The sequence below is a fragment of the Eleginops maclovinus genome, chromosome 21 (genome assembly GCF_036324505.1).
Source record: "Eleginops maclovinus isolate JMC-PN-2008 ecotype Puerto Natales chromosome 21, JC_Emac_rtc_rv5, whole genome shotgun sequence".
In the NCBI taxonomy this organism is placed as follows: domain Eukaryota; kingdom Metazoa; phylum Chordata; class Actinopteri; order Perciformes; family Eleginopidae; genus Eleginops; species Eleginops maclovinus.
The window spans coordinates 14026561-14045983 of record NC_086369.1 but is presented as its reverse complement, the minus strand read 5'-3'; the positions used below and the strand labels follow the sequence as shown (position 1 = coordinate 14045983).

Sequence of the window (19423 nt, the reverse complement as noted above, 5' to 3'; positions counted from 1 at the left end):
AACAATAAGCAAATAATTGTGCAAAATAGCAATGTACCGATCGTGTTTGAACACCATTTCAGATAGTCTGCCTTAACAATGACTTTACTATATATTTTAAGTCTTGAATGCCATGTTTTATTTTGAAATCAAGGCCGTGTTTTTGTAGAAGTCCGAAAGTACTTACTTTGCGCATGTGTGAGGCATCACGCGACACAAAAAGGATGGGAAACGTAGTTTTTAAAAAATGATTACCCAGAATGCAACAGCATTAAGGAAACACCAGGCGGGTAATAGGAAAAGTGACACCATGCGAGGATTAATCATACACTATTTAGCGTCTTTAATAATCTAAAACACATGAGAAAGTGGTGTGAGCACTGCAACGGAAGGGTTCCGCATTGAACGTTAGCATTTTTTGAAAAATCCGACATTTTTGCGTGGTCTTTTAAAGGCAAGACTGCAGATTTGGCCCTCACGCGGGCATCCTTCAAAGCTAACTAGCGTGTTAGCTGTGATGCCGAGCGTCCGCATGAGAGTCCAAATCACCAGTTTGTGTTAATGCTTGCCTCCTAAGACAACATGTCTGGATTTAGCTTTGGAACGGGGACTCTGGGAGCTGCCAACACTGGTGGGGGATTCTCATTTGGAGGCCCAACCAGGTAATGACATGTTGAAAATAGCCGACTTAGCTAACGTTAGCATAGACAAAGTTACCCTGACGTTAGCATTTGACAAAACGTGTTTCGGTTTATAACACTAATGTTATCGGTGTTTCTGTACGTAGTCATTGAAGTAACTTACTTTTGTGAAGAATAGTAAAATGTGAGGAGGGTTCCTTGTGACGTTTGCAAACAAGTGAAACCTTACCTTAATGATCTAAGGACAAAGTTGTGATCTGACTGATGAAAGGCACATTTTGCGTGGCATTCTTAGCGAAAGGGACTGTAAATTGTCACAGCTTTCACTTTATTTAACTCTTGTAAACAGTTGGTTGTACTGAAAAGCAACAAGTAAGATGTGTAAAGTGAAAGTAAAAGGGCATGTCCTTAAAGTTTTCTATTGATTAGTTTTATCAAGTTATATTGCATAACTTTGACAATGGCAGGCTAACAACTGTTTCCTTGTTTACTTCTTGACTCTGGTATCACTAAAGAGCTGTGGTTATGTGAACTCATTTGTCTGCCTTTTGCACTTTTAGTACACCTGCAGCCAATGCCGGTGGCTTCTCTATGGGCACAGCCCTTGGTACAGCAGCCGCAACCCTTGCTCCCACCACAGGCACCACCCCATCTCTTGGTCTTGGAGGCAGCCTCTTTGCTCAGAAACCTACTGGAGGATTCTCTTTCAATAGTCCTGCAGGTAATAATATTACACAGATTGAAAAGCTAAACCCAGTGGCAAACACTGATATAATCTCCTGTTTGGCATCAGTCTTACCCCTTGTCTTATGATCTATTTCAGCAGCTGCTCTACCCACTACAGGCCTTACATTAGGTATGTTTATGTTTTTGGGGATATTTCTGAAGTAACTTCATGGAAAGTTAATGAAATCAGATTATAACTTATGGTTTCTATGTCTATTTTCTCTCAGGTGCACCTGCTGCTACAGCTGCGGGCACTGGTTTTGGCATGGCCTTCAACAAGCCCACCGCCTCAGCAACACCCTTCTCCCTCACGACCACCTCCACGTCCTCGGCAGCTCCGGCAGGGGCAGGTTTATCGTTTGGCTCTGTCCTGACATCCACAGCACCACAGCAGCCTGCAGCCTCAGGCTTCACCCTTGGTCTTGGGGGCGCAACAACCACCACAGCAGCATCCTTAACAGGTCAAACACTTGGTGGAGGTCTCTTCGCCAACACTTTGTCTTCAGGTGAGATGCAAACACACACACTGAGCTTGTCCACATGAAGTATTAATTCATATAGGTTAACTGAGAATAATTAGGGGTTCTTTTTGTTCGGTGAGTAAGCAGTATGTTAGGGACCTTTGCACAGTGCTATGCCTTCTGATTTTCAATGAGGTCATTAATGTTTAAATTGTGCTGCAGGTGTTTTTATTGTAACTCAACCTTCTTAGCTTCAGACTATTTATTATTAGTAATCAGTCTTAACAATGTTTCCTGGTATTAAAACCTATGTTTTTGTCTACTTGGTTTTACAGGTTTAGGTCAGACTCTTGGAGGTGGGTTAACGTTAGGTTCTCTGTTAGCTTCCTCCACTGCATCATCAGTGGCCCCTGCCCCCAGTATTGGCCTAGGTGGAGTCGACTTCAGCACTTCCTCTGAGAACAAGAGTGACACATCATCTGGAGCCAATGCAAAGTAAGTCGTACTTTCCAATATGTGCATGGTTCTTTGCTGAAGAGTAATGCTAGAACTGTCTAACTCTATATGCTATAATGGATTGTAGTGTAAACAACTTTCTATTCTGTTAAGTTTACCTGATCAGCAAGGGATTTCAGTTCGTTGTAATGAAATACACTCTCTTTCTCTCACAGGGACAGTAAAGCTTTGAAAGATGAGAACCTACCACCAGTTATTTGTCAGGATGTCGAGAATTTCCAGTAAGTGTTGGATGTGTTTTATATTGTCTTTTAAACATTGATAAAACCTGTGCTAGTGCACCAACATGTATTGCTGGCAAATTATCCACTGAATTTCTTCCTTTTGCCCATAGAAAATTTGTTAAAGACCAGAAACAGGTTCAGGAAGATATCAGCAGGATGTCATCTAAGGCCATTTCTAAAGTCCAAGATGACATCAAGAGCCTCAAACAGTCTCTCTCGGTCAGCGCCAGCGGCCTGCAGCGACAAGCTCTAGCCATCGACAAGCTCAAGCTGGAGACAGCGCAGGTAAAAATGTGCGCAGTCTTCAGTGTGTGTTATGTGCTTTCAAAAATGTGTCTCTTACTTATTTTTCCTTTGTATTCAAGGAGTTGAAAAATGCTGACATAGCACTGCGTACACAGAAGACCCCCCCTGGACTTCAGCATGAGAACAATGCTCCATCAGAGTAAGTTAGCCCCTAGATGGTAGTCTTGAAGCAAATGAAAGGTGTATGTGTGCAGCAGTTCAGACTGCAGTAGTGTCAGCTTTATGGCCTGTTAAGCCATTATGACCCTTTCTTGCTTGTCTCTCAAAAAGATATGTGTATGTTTTTGTCTTTAGTTATTTCCGGAGCCTGGTAGAGCAGTTTGAGTTGCAGTTGCAGCAGTACCGACAGCAGATAGAAGAATTGGAGAACCACCTGACAACGCAGAGCAGTGGCTCCCACATCACTCCTCAGGGTAAGAACGTTTGTCTGACCTTTTTTTTACCAAGTCAAATGTGTGTTGATATTTTAAATGTTCTTCATTAGTGTGACTCACAGGATGTCGATTGTAGGTATAAGTGAACTCGGATATCAACATTAAAGCTGATGACTTTGTAACATATGGGCATTTTCCCACAATGGCAAAATACTCCTCCGTTCAGATCCACGATAAACACTCATTTGAATTAAATCACAGCAAATGTGAACTCGGGTTATGATGATGTGTATGCTTTTGTTTCCAGACTTGACCTTGGCTATGCAGAAGTTGTACCAGACATTCGTTGCACAGGCTGCCCAGCTCCAGTCTGTTCATGAGAATGTCAAGGTCAGTTATTTCCCTTCTTCTTTGTCTAAACATGATAAGCAACTGTTATCAACTGTCAGTATTTTAATGAACATGTTTCTCTCTCTATCCCTTTTCTACATTTGTCTGTCATAACAGATCTTGAAGCACCAATACCTGTCCTACCGTCGGGCCTTTCTAGAAGACTCTACGGACGTGTTCGAGTCCAAACGGGCATCAAACAGGAAGTGGCACAGCACGCCGCGAGTCACGACGGGGCCGGCCCCTTTCTCTAATGTGCCCAACGCTGCAGCGGTTGCCATGGCAGCCACCTTGACCCAGCAACAGCAGCCAACTCCAGGTCTGACTGCCTACAAGTTCTAGAAAGTTTTCTTCTTCTCATCCTAAAATGAAAGAGGCAGAGGAGGGACAAATGTTTGAGGACAGGAATACCGTGTTTTTATAATGAGGCAATAGTGGGAGGGGAACGGTGAGAAGGTTACAGAATTTAAAGGATAAAAGTGACCCATCTGGTGCCAAGTTAATATGTATGTATTTCTCTAATGAAAGAATGGAGAGCTGAAATCTGTTGCTAAACTCTAACTACAAACCTTGGTGCTGCCTTACCATCTTGTCATTCAAACACTACCAAGTAATACCAACGATATAATAACCTTCTTTATCTAATTTCTCTCTGTGCCATGTCCAAGAGTATTTTAGAGCTAGAGGTAGATGAAGCTGACTTAAAATGCATTTTATAATGGGAGCGCCCGGCTATATCCATTGAACTCATTTGAATCTTGAAGTTATAATCAGAGCTCCTAAATGTAATTTAACTTAATGAAGGTTTTGTTTTTGTTTTGTTTAAGTGATCATTTGGTCGATGAGGGTAAACGGATTACATTGTAGCTCCTTCTCTCTTCAGTCTAACTGTCGATGAGTCTCTTTAATATAAGGAATTGATCGGAAGCCAAATGACATCAGCTTACTTCACCCAACATAAACGACTCTTGAACATTTTGAAGAACAGTATCGAACAAAGATTGAATCTCCATTGTTCATTGAAGCATGGAGCTTCTCTCGACTGGCCAAAAGTAGGCCACTTCAGGCCACGCCTACATTTATTGGAACCATACTTATAATTGAACTAAAGGCCTACATCAACAAGCCAAGCCCTTTTTATTGATGAAAGAAATGTAACATGTGTTCCTCAGATGTGTCATACAGCCTGTCAAATAATGTCCATCTTCTGGAGAGGATGTTGAAACAAAACTATATTTAGAATATAATTAATGCATAGGCAGACCGATGAAGATTGATGGTTGAGTTTGATTTACTGCTTACTCACAGATTAGTGTCATCAACTTTTTCTATAGCTTGATGATGAGTGTATCCCATAAATAATGAAGTGGCTGTACACTACACCTATTCCTACGCCATAACTCAATGGCATACAAGATTACTTTAAATTTTAACTATGTTAAAGGTGTCCATAATGGTTGCTGCCACATCCATCGGTGAGGTGTTAAACAGGTGTTCAGCCATTTTTGTAGGCTTTAGGCCGTTTTACTGGCATATCAGGGCCCTTACCTACTATGAACAAACTAAGCTACTATGTATGTTAGCATGTTCCTGCTGCCTTTTCTTTTGGGGTTAGGAAAGACAAAGCTTGAAAGCTATATTTTAAGTCTGGTTCATTAGAAAGTGTTCGCTGTCAATTATCATCATCAGACCATTTTCCCCAAGTGTTACCCATACAATGAATGTTGCTTATTTGTCAGTGTAATATCAACATTCACATACCTCTGATCTCTTAGCACGACATGCAGAAGCTTCTCTGAATTAGCATCTAGTCTATATGCCAAGTTGGGATGGACATTTCTATCAAACAATTGCTTATCCCTCATGTGCAGAACCAAGCCCTTCACATGAAGCCTTTACAGTACAGTATGTAAGATACCCCCGTGTGTACGTAGAGGTGCACACTACCTTGGTGCCTGCTGAAGAGATTTATTTGTGCTGCTTTACATTTTTTTATCTCATATAAAGCCAAATCTATTTCTAATGATTAGTTGATTTGAACTCTTTGTTCTCTCTGATCCTAGCTAGCTGTAAAAGTCATTGCTTTGCAAGTCAGTTAACCCCAGAGTGGGATACTGTGTTAAAGATGGTCTCTCTTAAGGTTTTAAAACTCCCATCCTTTTGCCATATAGTTTAAACAATATATATATATTTCAGTCATTTCATTTCAACAGCTAGACAAGTCTTGGTCTGCTTCTCTTCAGTATTTATTTACCTATTTATTTTAGTTTTTGTTATTGATTATACAAGTCTGTAATTGGGGCGGCCAGTATCGCAGCTCTCAACACTACCCGTGCAGCTAGGTGGCGCTCACTACAGTCAGATTTAAGTTTGACCCGAATAGTTGTCGGTAGGCTGGTTGATTGTGAAGGCCAAACATTCGTTCAGATATGTCTCTCTAACGTGAAAGATGCCAAAAGACTCAGGACTGAAAGTATGAACAATTGAATGGCCTGGACTGTACGTTCCAAGTCAGATATTGTCTTTCCATTACTGCACTTATTCTGTCTTAGAGTAAAAGCAAGGCTGTTGACCTTGTTAAATATCACTGGTCTCTGTCAAGTGTTGCTGCTTCAAAGGCAGACATGGTCAGTGTTTGTTTTCAATCAAGTGCTATGAACAACGAGCCAAAGTTGAAGGTTCATCTGTATTTACTCACGGTTCAACACAGCATACCATTGTTAATTGATTTAAGCTATTTCACCTAAGGGCTACCGTCAGTGTAACAGTGCTGGAACATTTTTCATTCAGTTAAATTAAATGTAGAGAAAAAGTGCTGTTAACAAGTGGGAATTTCAGGTATTTTATCCAAGATGGGGGTACTTTGTATGGACCTTTGCAAAGGCAAGTTTTTTTGAGGAATTAGTGTAGAAATGTGACTTTGTGGTTGGTTTGAGTGAGTTTAAAAGAAAGTGATTGTTTTAGCTGTTCACACTGGACAACTAAAATACATTGATGCCAAACAAAACAGACAGATCAACATGATCAGATTGTATGTCCACACCTTTTCTGTTGTGTGCAATCATTTCCCACCATTTCATGATGAAAGGAATGTCTAGCTCGGGTTATATTGACTGAGATCCTGGAGAAAGCATAGCATTTAGAAGCGTGAGGATAACAGAGCGTGTAATGTTCTGATATAAACTTGCAGTTCTCTCCATCACTTATCTGTACGTTGCTGCTAGTTGCATTGTGCTGGGTAAACCCAACCTGGTCACTTCTCTGTTGATGGAGCCGCTGCGTGTTGAGAGAGAAACTGCTGCTTCGGACATTTCAGTCCTCTGTTCAACATCTCAGTTCTTTCGTAAGATTAAGATACAGTTTTGATCCGAGCTGGATGTCTTACAGCTAGAGTTTCAAGTTTGATAGAATCTTTGACTTTTATTTTATTCACACACTTAACATAGTCTTCCACATTTCTACAGATGTTCTTGGCACAATAATGAAGAGTAAATGATGTTGTAATTATTGGTCTGTTTGTTAGACAGTCGGGGTGATCCAGTTTCCCTCTTTTTTTGAAGTGAAGAGTTTCTAATGTGAATTACTTGTTTTGGATTGGTTGGCACAGTACTAGCAACTGCTTTGTGAAACTCATTGATTTTCTAGAGTTGTGTAAATGGTTTCCTTTCTTTCTGTGTGATGTTATGCTTCAGCTCAGCAGTTCTTGAAAATAGGCCCGAATAGTTGAGAATTAGAGTTGTTGGCTGTCATTGGCTTCTTTGAATGTCTTTATTTTCTCTTAAATCATTTTCCTTTTGACCATTGCTTTATGCTTGTTTGTAGTTGATTTTTCAGGCGGTACTAGTATTGCAGATTGTGTCATGGGGGATCTTGGGTGATTTCAGAAAAGCTATACATGTCACCTCAACAAAATCAGACTTGATCCAATAAAGAGTGTAGTCTGCAATCATGTGTAGATTATTCAAGGTGCAGGTTTGTGTTTAAAAAACAACTGGAATTTGGCTGTTATGTCTAGAAACACACTGGTTTAAAGGGTTCAAACACAAAGGTTGTTCTATTCCTGTTAGGTCCAACACGTGACCACAATGACTTCCACAGGTGAACTGTAACCTATCACTGAGTTTACACTGAGGCGCAGCAGATGCCAAATTCACATTTCTTATCTAAATCTAGAGTGCTTTTACCTGTAGATGAATGTGTTTTATCCTATATAACCAATGCCTGTTGATACAGTATATTTAATATATAATATGGTGTGCCTTTTTAAGCTATATTCAATAATTGTGTGATGCATTTTCTTCTTTTTGGCGTATGCTAGTTCATTCACTCTCAGAAATCTTGAAAATTTGGAAACTTGTCAAATGCAGTAGCAGTTAGCAATTAACAATCAGTTATGTTTTAAAATGTTTGTTTGTGTTTTATGTAAGTGGAATTGCATATTAAATTGACAATAAATCAATTTTTACACAAAGAAACGGTTGTCCTTGTTTCTTTTCGACTGAAGTTCATTTAACGATGCAGATTAATTGGAAACTTTATCAAATTTGATAACACAAAAGAAAAAAATGCAGTAAGGAAAAAGACAAGTTTCTGAGTGAAAGAACTAGCAGCAAATGTCCCACTTTATTACCTGGAATGTTACTTATCATTTTGTAATACCAAAGTATTTGAGGACTGATGATGCATTTTCTGAATGCAGTTAAACTGCTGTATTATATTTCTGACACACTGTAACCTTGTGTTCAAACACTACATGTTGCAGACATTCTGTTTTTGCCAGGTATTACTTACGTGGGAAAACTTCAATCTTGATATGAAATCATTTAAATGAGTCAGATTTATGTGACCTATGTCACTAAATGCATGTCCTTTTCTTAATGAATGTTCTTACTGACTTTTCTGTCAAAGGAGATGATGATTTTTATCTCACGCACACATTTAGAGGAGTAAAGCATATGCTCTCTCTGCCATAGGGACCCAGGCACCCTTGGGGGTAGGGTTCGGAAACCCCTTTGCCTCGGCAGTGGGCACTAGCTTGGGCTCTTCTACCCTTGGAGGTATAACCTCTTTTTTAATGAATATTTTCCCTGTTGTTTTGACCTTCCCTTACCCAGTAGTCAGTTGTCCTAATGCCTTCTAGCTGTCCCCATCAAGCCCTTGTGTTTGAGGTGTTTGTGTTCTCCTGAATGAAAGTAGTGGTAGGCAGTGTATGTGTGTGTGTGATGAGCAAGATTGGTGCATTTAAAGCTTGGCAGTGTTTTTCTGTTCTTCCATGCGCAGGTGGTCAAGTGCGTTCACACCACAAGAAAAACTGAGCAAACATTTGCCACAGGTCAACAAAATATTGCTTAACAAATGCAATCTACTGTTGGATGTCAACTGGCATAGCCACTTGGCTACAACAGCCGTTAAAAGTATCTGGGCCGAGTTGGAAAAAGTGGTCTGAACGCACACCAGGTTTGCGTGTTCTCATGTAGTCGATGTGTTTGGTTTTCCTCCTCATGATGTGCTCTCTTCGGCCTCTGCTTTGCCACGCAGTGTACTGTGAGCCTCCAGTCAGAGGTTAGGCTGTGTAGGGCTGTATTGGTTAGGGCTGGCATATTTGTTTTCCATATGGGTTATTTCATGTCAAATGTGATGGAGGCTTTCCTTTACTTATTTTATTATTTAATTTGTATGCTATTTGACCACTGAAAATATCACAGGTTTACATAGTTTGTTACCCCTCAGAATTTTGTAATTTTCACAGCCTAAAATGAAACTGCAATAGACACGACAATTGGTAGGGGTGCAGAAAAAAGGGTGTGCAAAAGGTTGAAAGGACAAGTCTGCCATATTTTTTATTACTGCACCATTATGAAAAAGATAAGTTAGGCAGCCCCCTCCTAATTAGATTTTTTTTCACATTTTGTAAATCTAATTTATGGATATAATTAATCCAACTTAAGCTTTTATTGTTTTTCGTAATAGGAAATGTTTCGATAATACAGGCGTAGATTATATACCATTTTTTTAACTAAAATCTGATTTGACATGGAATGACTCAGATGTGTTTGTGTACTCCTGAGCCACTGCTCCTTCTATTCATTCCTAGTGTAGTTTGTGATTAGCCCAAACTGACTTCCATGTCACTCTCTCCTACAGGTTTTGGTGGTGGGCCAGGATTTGGTGGGGTGGGGACTGGGGGGTCTTCTTTTGCCTTCTCCACCAGTAAGCCCACAGGAGGCAGTCTGAGTGCAGGTACATCCTTACTGTATACACCCCCTTCACACCTGGCCCCAGCACATTACAGTACAGCTGAGTCTGAGCAGGCTTCTGTTTGCAAGTGTACTTCCTGAACTGAGATACTTTTTAGTAAGCGTCGTCAAGGCAAGTCGAGCTACTGTGAGCAATGTGCAGATATGAGGTTCTGGTTTCCTCTTTTCCTCTCGTTAGTAGATCTTTGAGCTTAGTGCGCTGGCAGTTTGGCCATTTCGGGATATGGGGTTGGACAACTTCTGTTATCAAATGCTGGAATCTGGACATATGGACAACCTGTATTCTGGTTCTTTATTTGCTCCATTGCTTTTGTTTTCTCTAATATTTTGTTTTCTTTATTGTCTTTCGTCCTCTCTGGTTTTTTCTAGGTTTCGGTAGCAGCAGCACCTCAGGATTTAACTTCAGCAACCCTGGCCTAAACACCTCGGCTGGCCTGACCTTTGGCGTGTCTAACCCGGCTGCTGCAGGCTTCGGCCAAACACCCCTCCTCCAGCTCAAGAAACCACCTGCTGGTAACAAAAGGGGCAAGAGATAAAACCAAGCAAAAACAAAAACCCTGACTGACTGTCTTGGTGTCTGCAGAGGGTAAGGCCTGGTGTCCCAGAAGCATATATGATTTAATAATCACTGTATAACTACAGAACATTTAAACTGACTAAGTGATCCAGGCTTTGATTGAAACAACCATAAATCAACACCACAGGATCAAACTTTAAAATCATATTGAGAAAACCAAAATTGTATGACCAACCAACATCTTTCTATCAAACATTGGTGTCTAAAGTCCAAATGTGTTGCCATTCAAATGTTCTTATTTGGTTAGACAATTCAGTTCCTTCTATCACTTTGGTCTTTTGGATACCCAGCAACTAAATACATTAACTTAAAAATAGTCTTTGCATAATTTAAAATATGAGTTTGCATTAACTCGAACATGCTGCCTGCCCATTACAATCTGTAGCGCTACAATGCTCTTGGGAATCCCAGCCATGGACAGATCTGTTACAATCTGTGATCTTTTACAAATGGTTCCGTTATCTGCGAGGAGTTCCTTTGCTCTGAATAGTAATGTGCTTTTGTGCTTTGACGTGGACACTGCAGTTTCTTCAACAGTTTACCTAAACTCTGTCAAACGCATGACTGCATTTAAAGCCAATCTAAAGATAGCTTGGTTGAATCCCGTCCAGGAAGGGTAAGATGATATAGAAAGAAAAAAGGCTTATGAGGATATAGATCTGGAACAGTGTAGTTCCTGCCTGAAGGTGTTGATGGGGAGTATTGTCTGATCCTGAATAGTTTTATAGGCACAGGAGAGTGTCCAGGGTGGGTTTTTGGGGAAGCACAGCTTTATTTTTGTATCAAATGTAGAAAGGAGACACTGGGAAGGGTTACAAGGGGACTAGCACCTTAAGATAGTCCATTATCTAGTCCACATAACCTGTGTTGATTTTCGATAGATTCCATCCTTATCGTTTTTTGATCATTTCCTTTTTAGACACATTTAATTTAGCCCAGCGTAGAAACTTGAGAGAGAGAACGCTGTGTTTGTATACCATGACTCCCATTGCATCTTAAGTTAGTTGAATCTGAAAGGGATTTCACAAGCAGATTCTACTTGTTCAACTTGTGCTAGATTAAATGTGCACTGTGTATTTGACCTGACTGTGTGAATGTGCATGTGTGCCTATTGCACAAGTATGAATTTGTCTCTCTGGTCTGTTATAGTTGCAGACTTACTTTCAGTGTTGGGAGTGGTTGGTGGGATGTTTCGCTTTTTAAAATTGTCCATGTCTGTACAACTGGTAGTTGTTCTATTATTTTCTAATCACAGTCTGTGTAAACCTGTATTTTCAACAAGCTGTTTAATAATAAAATCTTGATGATGTTTCATGGCGTCACTTCAATAAATGTGTATCCTGACACAGAAGGTTACCTGTCATTTTTTGTGTCCGAATGTGAATCACCCAATTTATTTTGTCACCAGTTTTATCACTTTTATGGTGCACCAGACTTCATAGAAATAAGATGTGTTGGCACCTGTAAGTAATCTATCAGTGGAAGTGTATTAGTCCGAACTAGTTAAATTAATTAAATAAATATGGAGTTGTTGAAAAGTGAAACGCTCCTTCAGCCACTGACTCTCCTCGCCAGAAGGGGGCAGTGATGCGCTTCACGCGGCATTACAGCTTCCCTACAGAAGAAGAACGCCGTTGCTATGCGACGCAACAAGCATCACATCAACTGCTAGTCAATTACCATTATTTGAGCTAGCTGCTCATCATTTAGCTTTCCTATTTTCTGCCAACATTTATTGTTCAACAATCCAGGTAATGTTGCCGTTTAATGTCGCTATATATTATGACAGTTTAAGTTTCGGTTCTGTTTGCCTGCTTTGTGTCCGTCAGCTTTAACGTTAAATAGATAAATGCATTTGTATGTGAATGAATCGAAAATAGCTTATTTTCTCAACCATAATTCTGTTTTGTGTGCTTTTCATAACAGTATGGCAAATGTTTTTTCCTAGTTAAGCAGACTTTCCATTGTCTCTTTAAAAAGCCTCTTTACAAATCATGATTTAACATGTTCACATTACAGCTTTTCAGAAGGGTTTGATACTGCTGTTTTAGGATCTGATACAACATGGCTATTTTTATCATACCTTTCTTTAAATAAAATAAAAATATACATATCTCTAGGTTTTTGAGCTTGTATCTTTTTGAAACGTGTTAGCCTTTATCTCCATATTCAGCTTCACCTTTCTGTAATAGCAAAGTAAAAATAACCATATTAGATTGCTCGTGTTAATGTTGTGGTTATTGTCTCTGTGTATAGTTTTAAGTGGCTGGCAAGCTGCAGTTTCTTCCGTCCCTCTTGGATCTGCTATCTGTTACATCTCATCTGCTAATTTGACTATAATGCAATGTTTTATATTGCAGCCATGCCTCTTCCAGACACAATGTACTGTTCCCAGCAAATCAACATCCCCCCCGAGCTGCCAGACATCCTGAAAAACTTCACTAAGGCAGCCATCCGTACACAGCCCAAGGATCTGCTGGTGTGGTCTGCGGCGTAAGTTTAAGTCTGTGTTAAAAGGGTTGTGCTTGTGTTTTATTTCAATCTTGATCTCTTTAAAAGAAAGCATAACCCATGTCTGCAGGCTGCATAAATGTATGAAAAGACAGGACCTTTTCACCTGTGCATCTCTCATCTTTGCATTGACTGGCTGTAATTGGATCCCGGGGGCTTCCTTGTTACTGCAGTGGTTCAACAATCTGACTTTCTCCAACTAAGAAAAATCACTTTGGAAGTACTGGATGCGATTGAAACATAAAGTATTTGTTTGTTCCCCTTAGGACTCTCCTATCATCTGTTATTTAATTGGCCAATGTAGCTTGGCAGTGTTTACAGCAAAAGACAATAAAGCGAGCCATATGGTGAAACAAAAACAACTCGAATGTCTCCTGGGTTACAAGATGTTTAGATGCTATTAAAGTAACACCAGGCTCTGTCGCCTCTCTAATGCTGAGATGCTCTAAATTCAAAGGAAAATATTGTTTAAGCTGTGAAATAAGATAAATACGCCTTTTAGCAAAATACAAATCATTAAACTTAAGACAAACTACTCATTATAATTTACTCAACTGATAGTCCTAAAAAACAACATTTTTTTAATGAGACTACTGCCAATTTATGCATCATTGCACATAGTCTGCCTGTGACTTTGTCTTATTGGAATGGTGCTTAGGTGTGTGTGTGTGTGTGTGTGTGTGTGTGTGTGTGTGTGTGTGTGTGTGTGTGTGTGTGTGTGTGTGTGTGTGTGTGTGTGTGTGTGTGTGTGTGTGTGTGTGTGTGTGTGTGTGTGTGTGTGTGTGTGTGTGTGTGTGTGTGTGTGTGTGTGTGTGTGTGTGTGTGTGTGTGTGTGTGTGTGTGTGTGTGTGTGTGTGTGTGTGTGTGTGTGTGTGTGTGTGTGTGTGTGTGTGTGTGTGTGTGTGTGTGTGTGTGTGTGTGTGTGTCCTCTCAGATACTTCAGTGCACTGTCTAAAGGAGAGTGTCTGCCAGTCAAGGACAGGCTGGAGATGAATGTCGCCACCCAGAAGACCGACACTGGGCTGACTCCAGGTCTACTTAAAACTCTTCACAAACAGGTACTCTCTACAGCAGGGCCTCATTTCATAGACTTTATCACATAATCGTTTCCCTTATGTTGTTGCTGTTGGAAGAAAATCCATATATTGCAGTGTTCCACTGTGCTTTACTGCTTTAATGCCCTGTACAGGCTAGTTATTACTGCAACTTATAATTAATAGCTGCATTAAGTTTAATATCCAAGCTTTTTGTGTGTATCAGCATATTCCACTCATGCTGTTTCCTCACGTGAATCATTAAAGTCTCATATTATAGTAAACATAACCTGGGGCTTGTACTGGCATTTTGGTCTGTTGGATTCATTAAAGGATCTGAATATTTTACATTACCTCAAAGGCCAACACTTTAGCAACAGTTTTAATCTTTCCAGGAAGCCATGTCGTTCTGTTTTTATGTCAGTTATCTTAGTATTTATATTCTGTTTACTTAATTAAAAAAGAAAAGTCTGCTTCCTTTATGGCTCCAAAATGTCCTGTTGTTCTGGGATACTGAAGCTCATACATCATATCTAGCTGTGTGTAGCTGTACATAAAATCCACAGGTAAAGGACATCTTACTGATAAACAGGTCATTAGTACGGCTGCGTGATTCCCTGGATCTAATACTGCAGTTTATTTCAACAAATACAACTGAATTACTTGGATTTTCACACTCATCTGGTAAACATTTTCATCCTTATCTCCCCTAAACCCACACTTCCTCCACCCAATATTAGCTGTCCCTCAGGGAAACATGCAGCAAGGAGGAACTGCAGAGAGGTGGAAGGGCCTGTGTCTACCCATGGATCAGCTGGAGAGCCTGCTGTTGCTGGGCAGCTTTGGCTCAGAGATCGACTGGATGGAGTTTTTTGCTCTGGGCTGCAGTGCTCTGGGAGGGGTGAGATGTTACATAAGGCCAGATATAATTGCAATCACCACTTTATACCATTTCTTTTGAGTTTAAAAAAACCTGCTGTGAGGCAAAGCACAGCTGGAGATCCGATAGTGTTTTTTCTCATTCATCTCACAGCCAATTCTTCTAGTGTTTAGATGAGATCCAGACGTCTGTGATCCAGACTTCCCCATCAAGGTCCCCAGGCTCCAGAGATAATTCCTTCTCGGACAACTGACATCTTTGCTATGCCTTTAGGCCAATGAGTTTGCTTTAAAGTTGCAGATAAAGCAGTGGAGACAGATTATAGGGAGAATTTCTCGAAGAAGAAGAACTTTACAGACGATGATGTAGAATCTGCGAAAGCATATGCAGCTCAGCATCAGCAGCATTATGTGCTCAGTGTCAGTACTTAGGAAAGGATGCTTATAGGCATGAGATTGTTTAATGCACTAACCACATGAGGGCAGTCATGTTCTGCACAGATTTAGTTTTCACTCCTTGTAAACTCCTGTTTGTATAAGTATATTTGCTGTGTGTGATTGTCCAACGACACGTGGCCGTCCTTGAATGCTGAAAGCACTTCTATGTATTTGCGTCTGTTTCTTTGACAAATTCCTATTGTCAGCTTCTTGTTTCTGCACACTCTTCCTCAGACCCTTGTGAGTTCTCTGAAGTTTGCCTGTGAGATCCTGACAGAGGATGAGGAGGGCGGTGCTGCGAGGATCCCCTTCGACACCTTTGTCAAACTCTACACATACCTCGCTCACCTGGACGGAGACATGCCGCAGCATCACATCGACAACTTCCTCAGCAGCCTGCAGCTACAAGTGTGGGTGTTGTGTCTGTGTGTGTGTGTGTGTGTGTGTGTGTGTGTGTGTCTGTGTGTGTGTGTGTGTGAATTCTCCCTAGCATTATAGCAGTCAGCCTTGCTCATAAATATAAGGCCTACTTCAACTTGCAATAAGCAGAGTGGGTGTAGGCGGTGGAATATTAGGCTGTTTCATATGCATCAACAACAGGGATGCTACCCACTTCTATATTTTTCTCAAACAGCCTAATTATTTTTCTCATTTGAATCAATTCCCCTAGGATAAAGCTCCAGTCAAATCTCATAAAAATTCCGTATTTTATTGAATCATCAAGGTCATATGATATCTGGCAGTAATAACTGAGAGGCAACAGGAGTTAGACTTATGTAACCTCAAAAACCCTCATGTGGCATCAACCAGAATGTATTCATTTTCCCTCGTTTCTTTCATAGTTTGAAAAAGCTAACAAGTCACCCATGTTTGATTAGGTTGTCATTTCAGCACAGATGATTAAAGCCAATATGCAGGGTGCTGCTGGTGTACAATCGATTGAGAGTGGAATTGCTGACATTTCAAAACTACATGTAGTATTTATTTAATAAATGCAGGAAATACATTAGAAACTACAGTAGTCTGAAGCTAAGCTGCCAATGCTTTTCTGCACTGATGACTCGAGATGTGCTGAACACTGCGTTAAACGTTTCTGCCTGTCAGTGTTGGCACAGATAGTTATAAGAGCTAAGATAGTGATACTCACTCTTGTGAAAATCCTTATGCTGCTGACATGAGCTGTTGCACTGATGCACTGGTTTCTCTACCCGACAGCAACAAGCAGAACGGCATGATTCAGGTTTCCAACTTCTACATCAGCAGGAAGTGAGGGAAGGAGACATGGCGAGCAAAGGAAGACAGGAAAGAAAGGGAAAGAAGTAACACAATGACAGCGTTCGATTAATAAATGGGCATGCTAATGCTCTTTCAAGCTCAGCTGTTGTTTCATTACCTAGAAATTGGGCCCATAAATTGTTAGCATCAGACACAGTGGGTTATTATTCATCACTGCCCAACCGAACAAGGCTGCTATTTTGAGTCAGGCTGGAATCTTTTAATGAGCAGCATGAGAGGCACAAAGCTGCCTTACAAAAACTGTCAGGTGGAGTGTGTTTGCTTATGTCTGGGTTTGACAGTTATTTTATCATACACACAACAACCTCAGCTTTCAGCCTTGCAGCATTTGGCCTCTCTGCTGTATTCATTTCACCCAGCAGACGGAATTCCCAGTTCAGGCGCAGTTGGCAGTTGGTTGGAGGGCTGGAGGATACAAGCTTACCCCTTGCAGAATTGTAGCTGTAAGGAAGTGAAAGGGGAAGTACAGTAAGGATAGATGGAATTCCTTACAACTGCAGGCTCTCCACCCTAATGACGTGGATAGCCGGCAGGTTGATCATGAAACTGAAATATCAGATAAAAAAGATCTGCAGTAACTTTACCGGGAATCCTCAAACTTTAAACAAATAAGATCAGGAATTTCCTTGTCAATAGTTTCTTCTCTGCAGAAAGTCCCCGCAAGTGGTGCTTTCCAATGGACAGGGAAGTACTGGGAGGTTGCAGTGCTGGGCATTGCTGACTACAAAAGTCTTTGTATTGTATTCATTGTTCACTGTTAGGAGGCACTTTCTATTGCCACATTCATTTAGTGATAGATAGCTACTTTATTTAGTGTCCAAAAATAATGTAGATCCTCACTTTAAAAACTCAATAACGCTTTTCGTCTCTGCATTTCTTTTTTTAAGCAAAATAATAAATTGTACTTCAAATGCATGTGGTTTACCTAGACAATCCACCGTGGAGTTTATTACCACATATAGATTATAATATGAAGGTAACTACTGTACATAAACACCAAAAAGACCTTCAAAGTAACAAAGGTCTTCTGAAAAAACAGTGAAATTAAATTCAAAAGTGACTTGTCCTCCCAAGTGTTGTGGCCATCCTTACATATCTATACCACTCAAATGTATTTTTAGGTCTTTCCTCTCCAGTACAATGGTCATGCAGTACAGCTTCAGAACTGTGTGCCCCATTGTTAGAGGATGTGGTTCCTCGGAGTAACATGATGTCATTGCAAAGATGTCAGTGGTTCAGGAATCTCTGCTCCAGGGTGGACCGTGTTGCACAACCCTTCACTGTTTCTTAAGGCTTTGTTCATAACATCACATCTCCAGGGACACGACAAATGTAGCAGAGCCGTGCGAGAGAGACAGGAGAAGAGAGAATGGACACAACGGCTCCATTTTAGCTTTCGTCTCTGATGCCGTTGTGTAATATACTTCAGGGTAAGGCTGAGGGTTAAACATGATGCATGTTGTTTTCTGAAGGTGCAGAACATGGATATTTTATCAGTCGCTACTACTGTACACTACATCTACTGTGAGCCATGGCTGTTTGAATTAGTGTGTGTTAGTTTTTGTTAGTTATCTAACTTTACCTTGATAATGTCACTCAAAAGACACGTACATCCGGAAGAGACAAATTACCAAACAACAAAAAAGATGCTATAAAGCCTGCAAGTCTTGCTCTTTTATGAGCAAGTTATGACCGTTTAACTGTTTATTTATTGCTTACAATGTATAAATTCAGATAGATGTCTAACAACATGCTTTTTTTCCCCAGGGAGCTCCAACACGGGATGATTAAACCTCTGGACTTCCTCTATCGGGACGATATGGACTCAACGACTCATGCTTCGCCAAACTTTGCCAGAGCAACCTCAAGAGCGGACTAACAATTATGGAAGAAAGAAACTGCAAAGCGCTGTGATTAACATTTGGGTTTAAAACTCACAGTATCTTGATGCTAAGGTGGGATGATTGAGCAGAAACCTCCAGAGCTGCATATGATAGGGACCTGTCAATCAAGCAAACATCCCCAAAGCGCTTTTTTCTCTTTAAGCCTTATTATCTTCTTAATGGATCAATGATCTCACTATCCCCATTGTGACAAACGTTGGCAGATGTCAAATTAATTATTGAGACCTGAACTGCTAGTGAAAAGTATTTAATAATGTGTGTATTACAAGAGAGATGTTGGAGCAGTTCTTTCTTCACGGTAGTATCCTGCAGCTACTGGGATAAAGACAGTTCAAAGCACTTCTGCATCACCACACACACCACCACATTGAGATTTTGCAATATAGGTGTCTTTGTGTTGTATAGTGTATTTTTTATCATTACTGATTTCCTCTGGGCTGTAACACCATTTGAGGGAAGTGCTATACATAATGCTGATTTGTCCAGGCTGTATTTGGGAGTTCTAACACACCTGAACACACATCACACAAAGAACTGAATCATGGTCCATTGCTGGCTGATTAAAATTAGTTAATTACCACTTGTGGACTATTCGATTGCTCTTATTGAACTGGCTGTGAAAGCTTTTTCTGTCCCTGAATTTAAGTGTTGTCCTTAGCCTCTGAATAGTAAGTGGTGTCTGTCCCGACCCCATTAACTGATTAAGCAATAATATATGAAGTGTTTCTAATCACTCTACTAATAATCACTACATTAAGTTGTTGCTATGAAGTGGAAAAACATCATTTTTGGGCAAATCTAAGACACAAGCAGACCCATTAAAACCCTGTTGTAAACACTCACACAATTATCATCACACACACACACACACACACACACACACACACACACACACACACACACACACACA

General features: G+C 40.4%; 2 protein-coding genes across 6 annotated transcripts; both read left to right on the top strand.

Moving 5' to 3' along the window:
- The first annotated feature begins 222 nt into the window (after positions 1–222).
- On the top strand, positions 223–11802 carry nup58 (nucleoporin 58). 5 transcript variants are annotated; one of them, XM_063912294.1, is made up of 14 exons: positions 223–641; positions 1181–1341; positions 1447–1476; positions 1574–1852; positions 2143–2302; positions 2479–2544; positions 2658–2832; positions 2913–2992; positions 3148–3266; positions 3535–3617; positions 3735–3936; positions 8591–8674; positions 9762–9857; positions 10244–11802. In XM_063912294.1, the coding sequence occupies exons 1-14, from the start codon at positions 562–564 to the stop codon at positions 10408–10410; spliced, it is 1782 nt and encodes a 593-aa protein (XP_063768364.1). In that variant the 5' UTR covers positions 223–561; the 3' UTR covers positions 10411–11802. The 5 variants fall into 5 exon arrangements, with proteins under 5 accessions (XP_063768364.1, XP_063768363.1, XP_063768365.1 ...); XM_063912293.1 differs by having other exon boundaries at positions 224–641; positions 1444–1476; XM_063912295.1 differs by lacking the exon at positions 8591–8674 and having other exon boundaries at positions 224–641; positions 1444–1476.
- Positions 11803–12093: 291 nt separating this feature from the next.
- On the top strand, positions 12094–18498 carry ropn1l (rhophilin associated tail protein 1-like). The gene is given in 8 exon segments (XM_063873774.1): positions 12094–12202; positions 12812–12944; positions 13897–14020; positions 14737–14773; positions 14776–14897; positions 15548–15723; positions 16529–16632; positions 18377–18498. Coding segments are annotated over 6 exon segments (645 nt in total). The 5' UTR covers positions 12094–12202; positions 12812–12813; the 3' UTR covers positions 16584–16632; positions 18377–18498.
- The last annotated feature ends 925 nt before the right edge of the window (positions 18499–19423 follow it).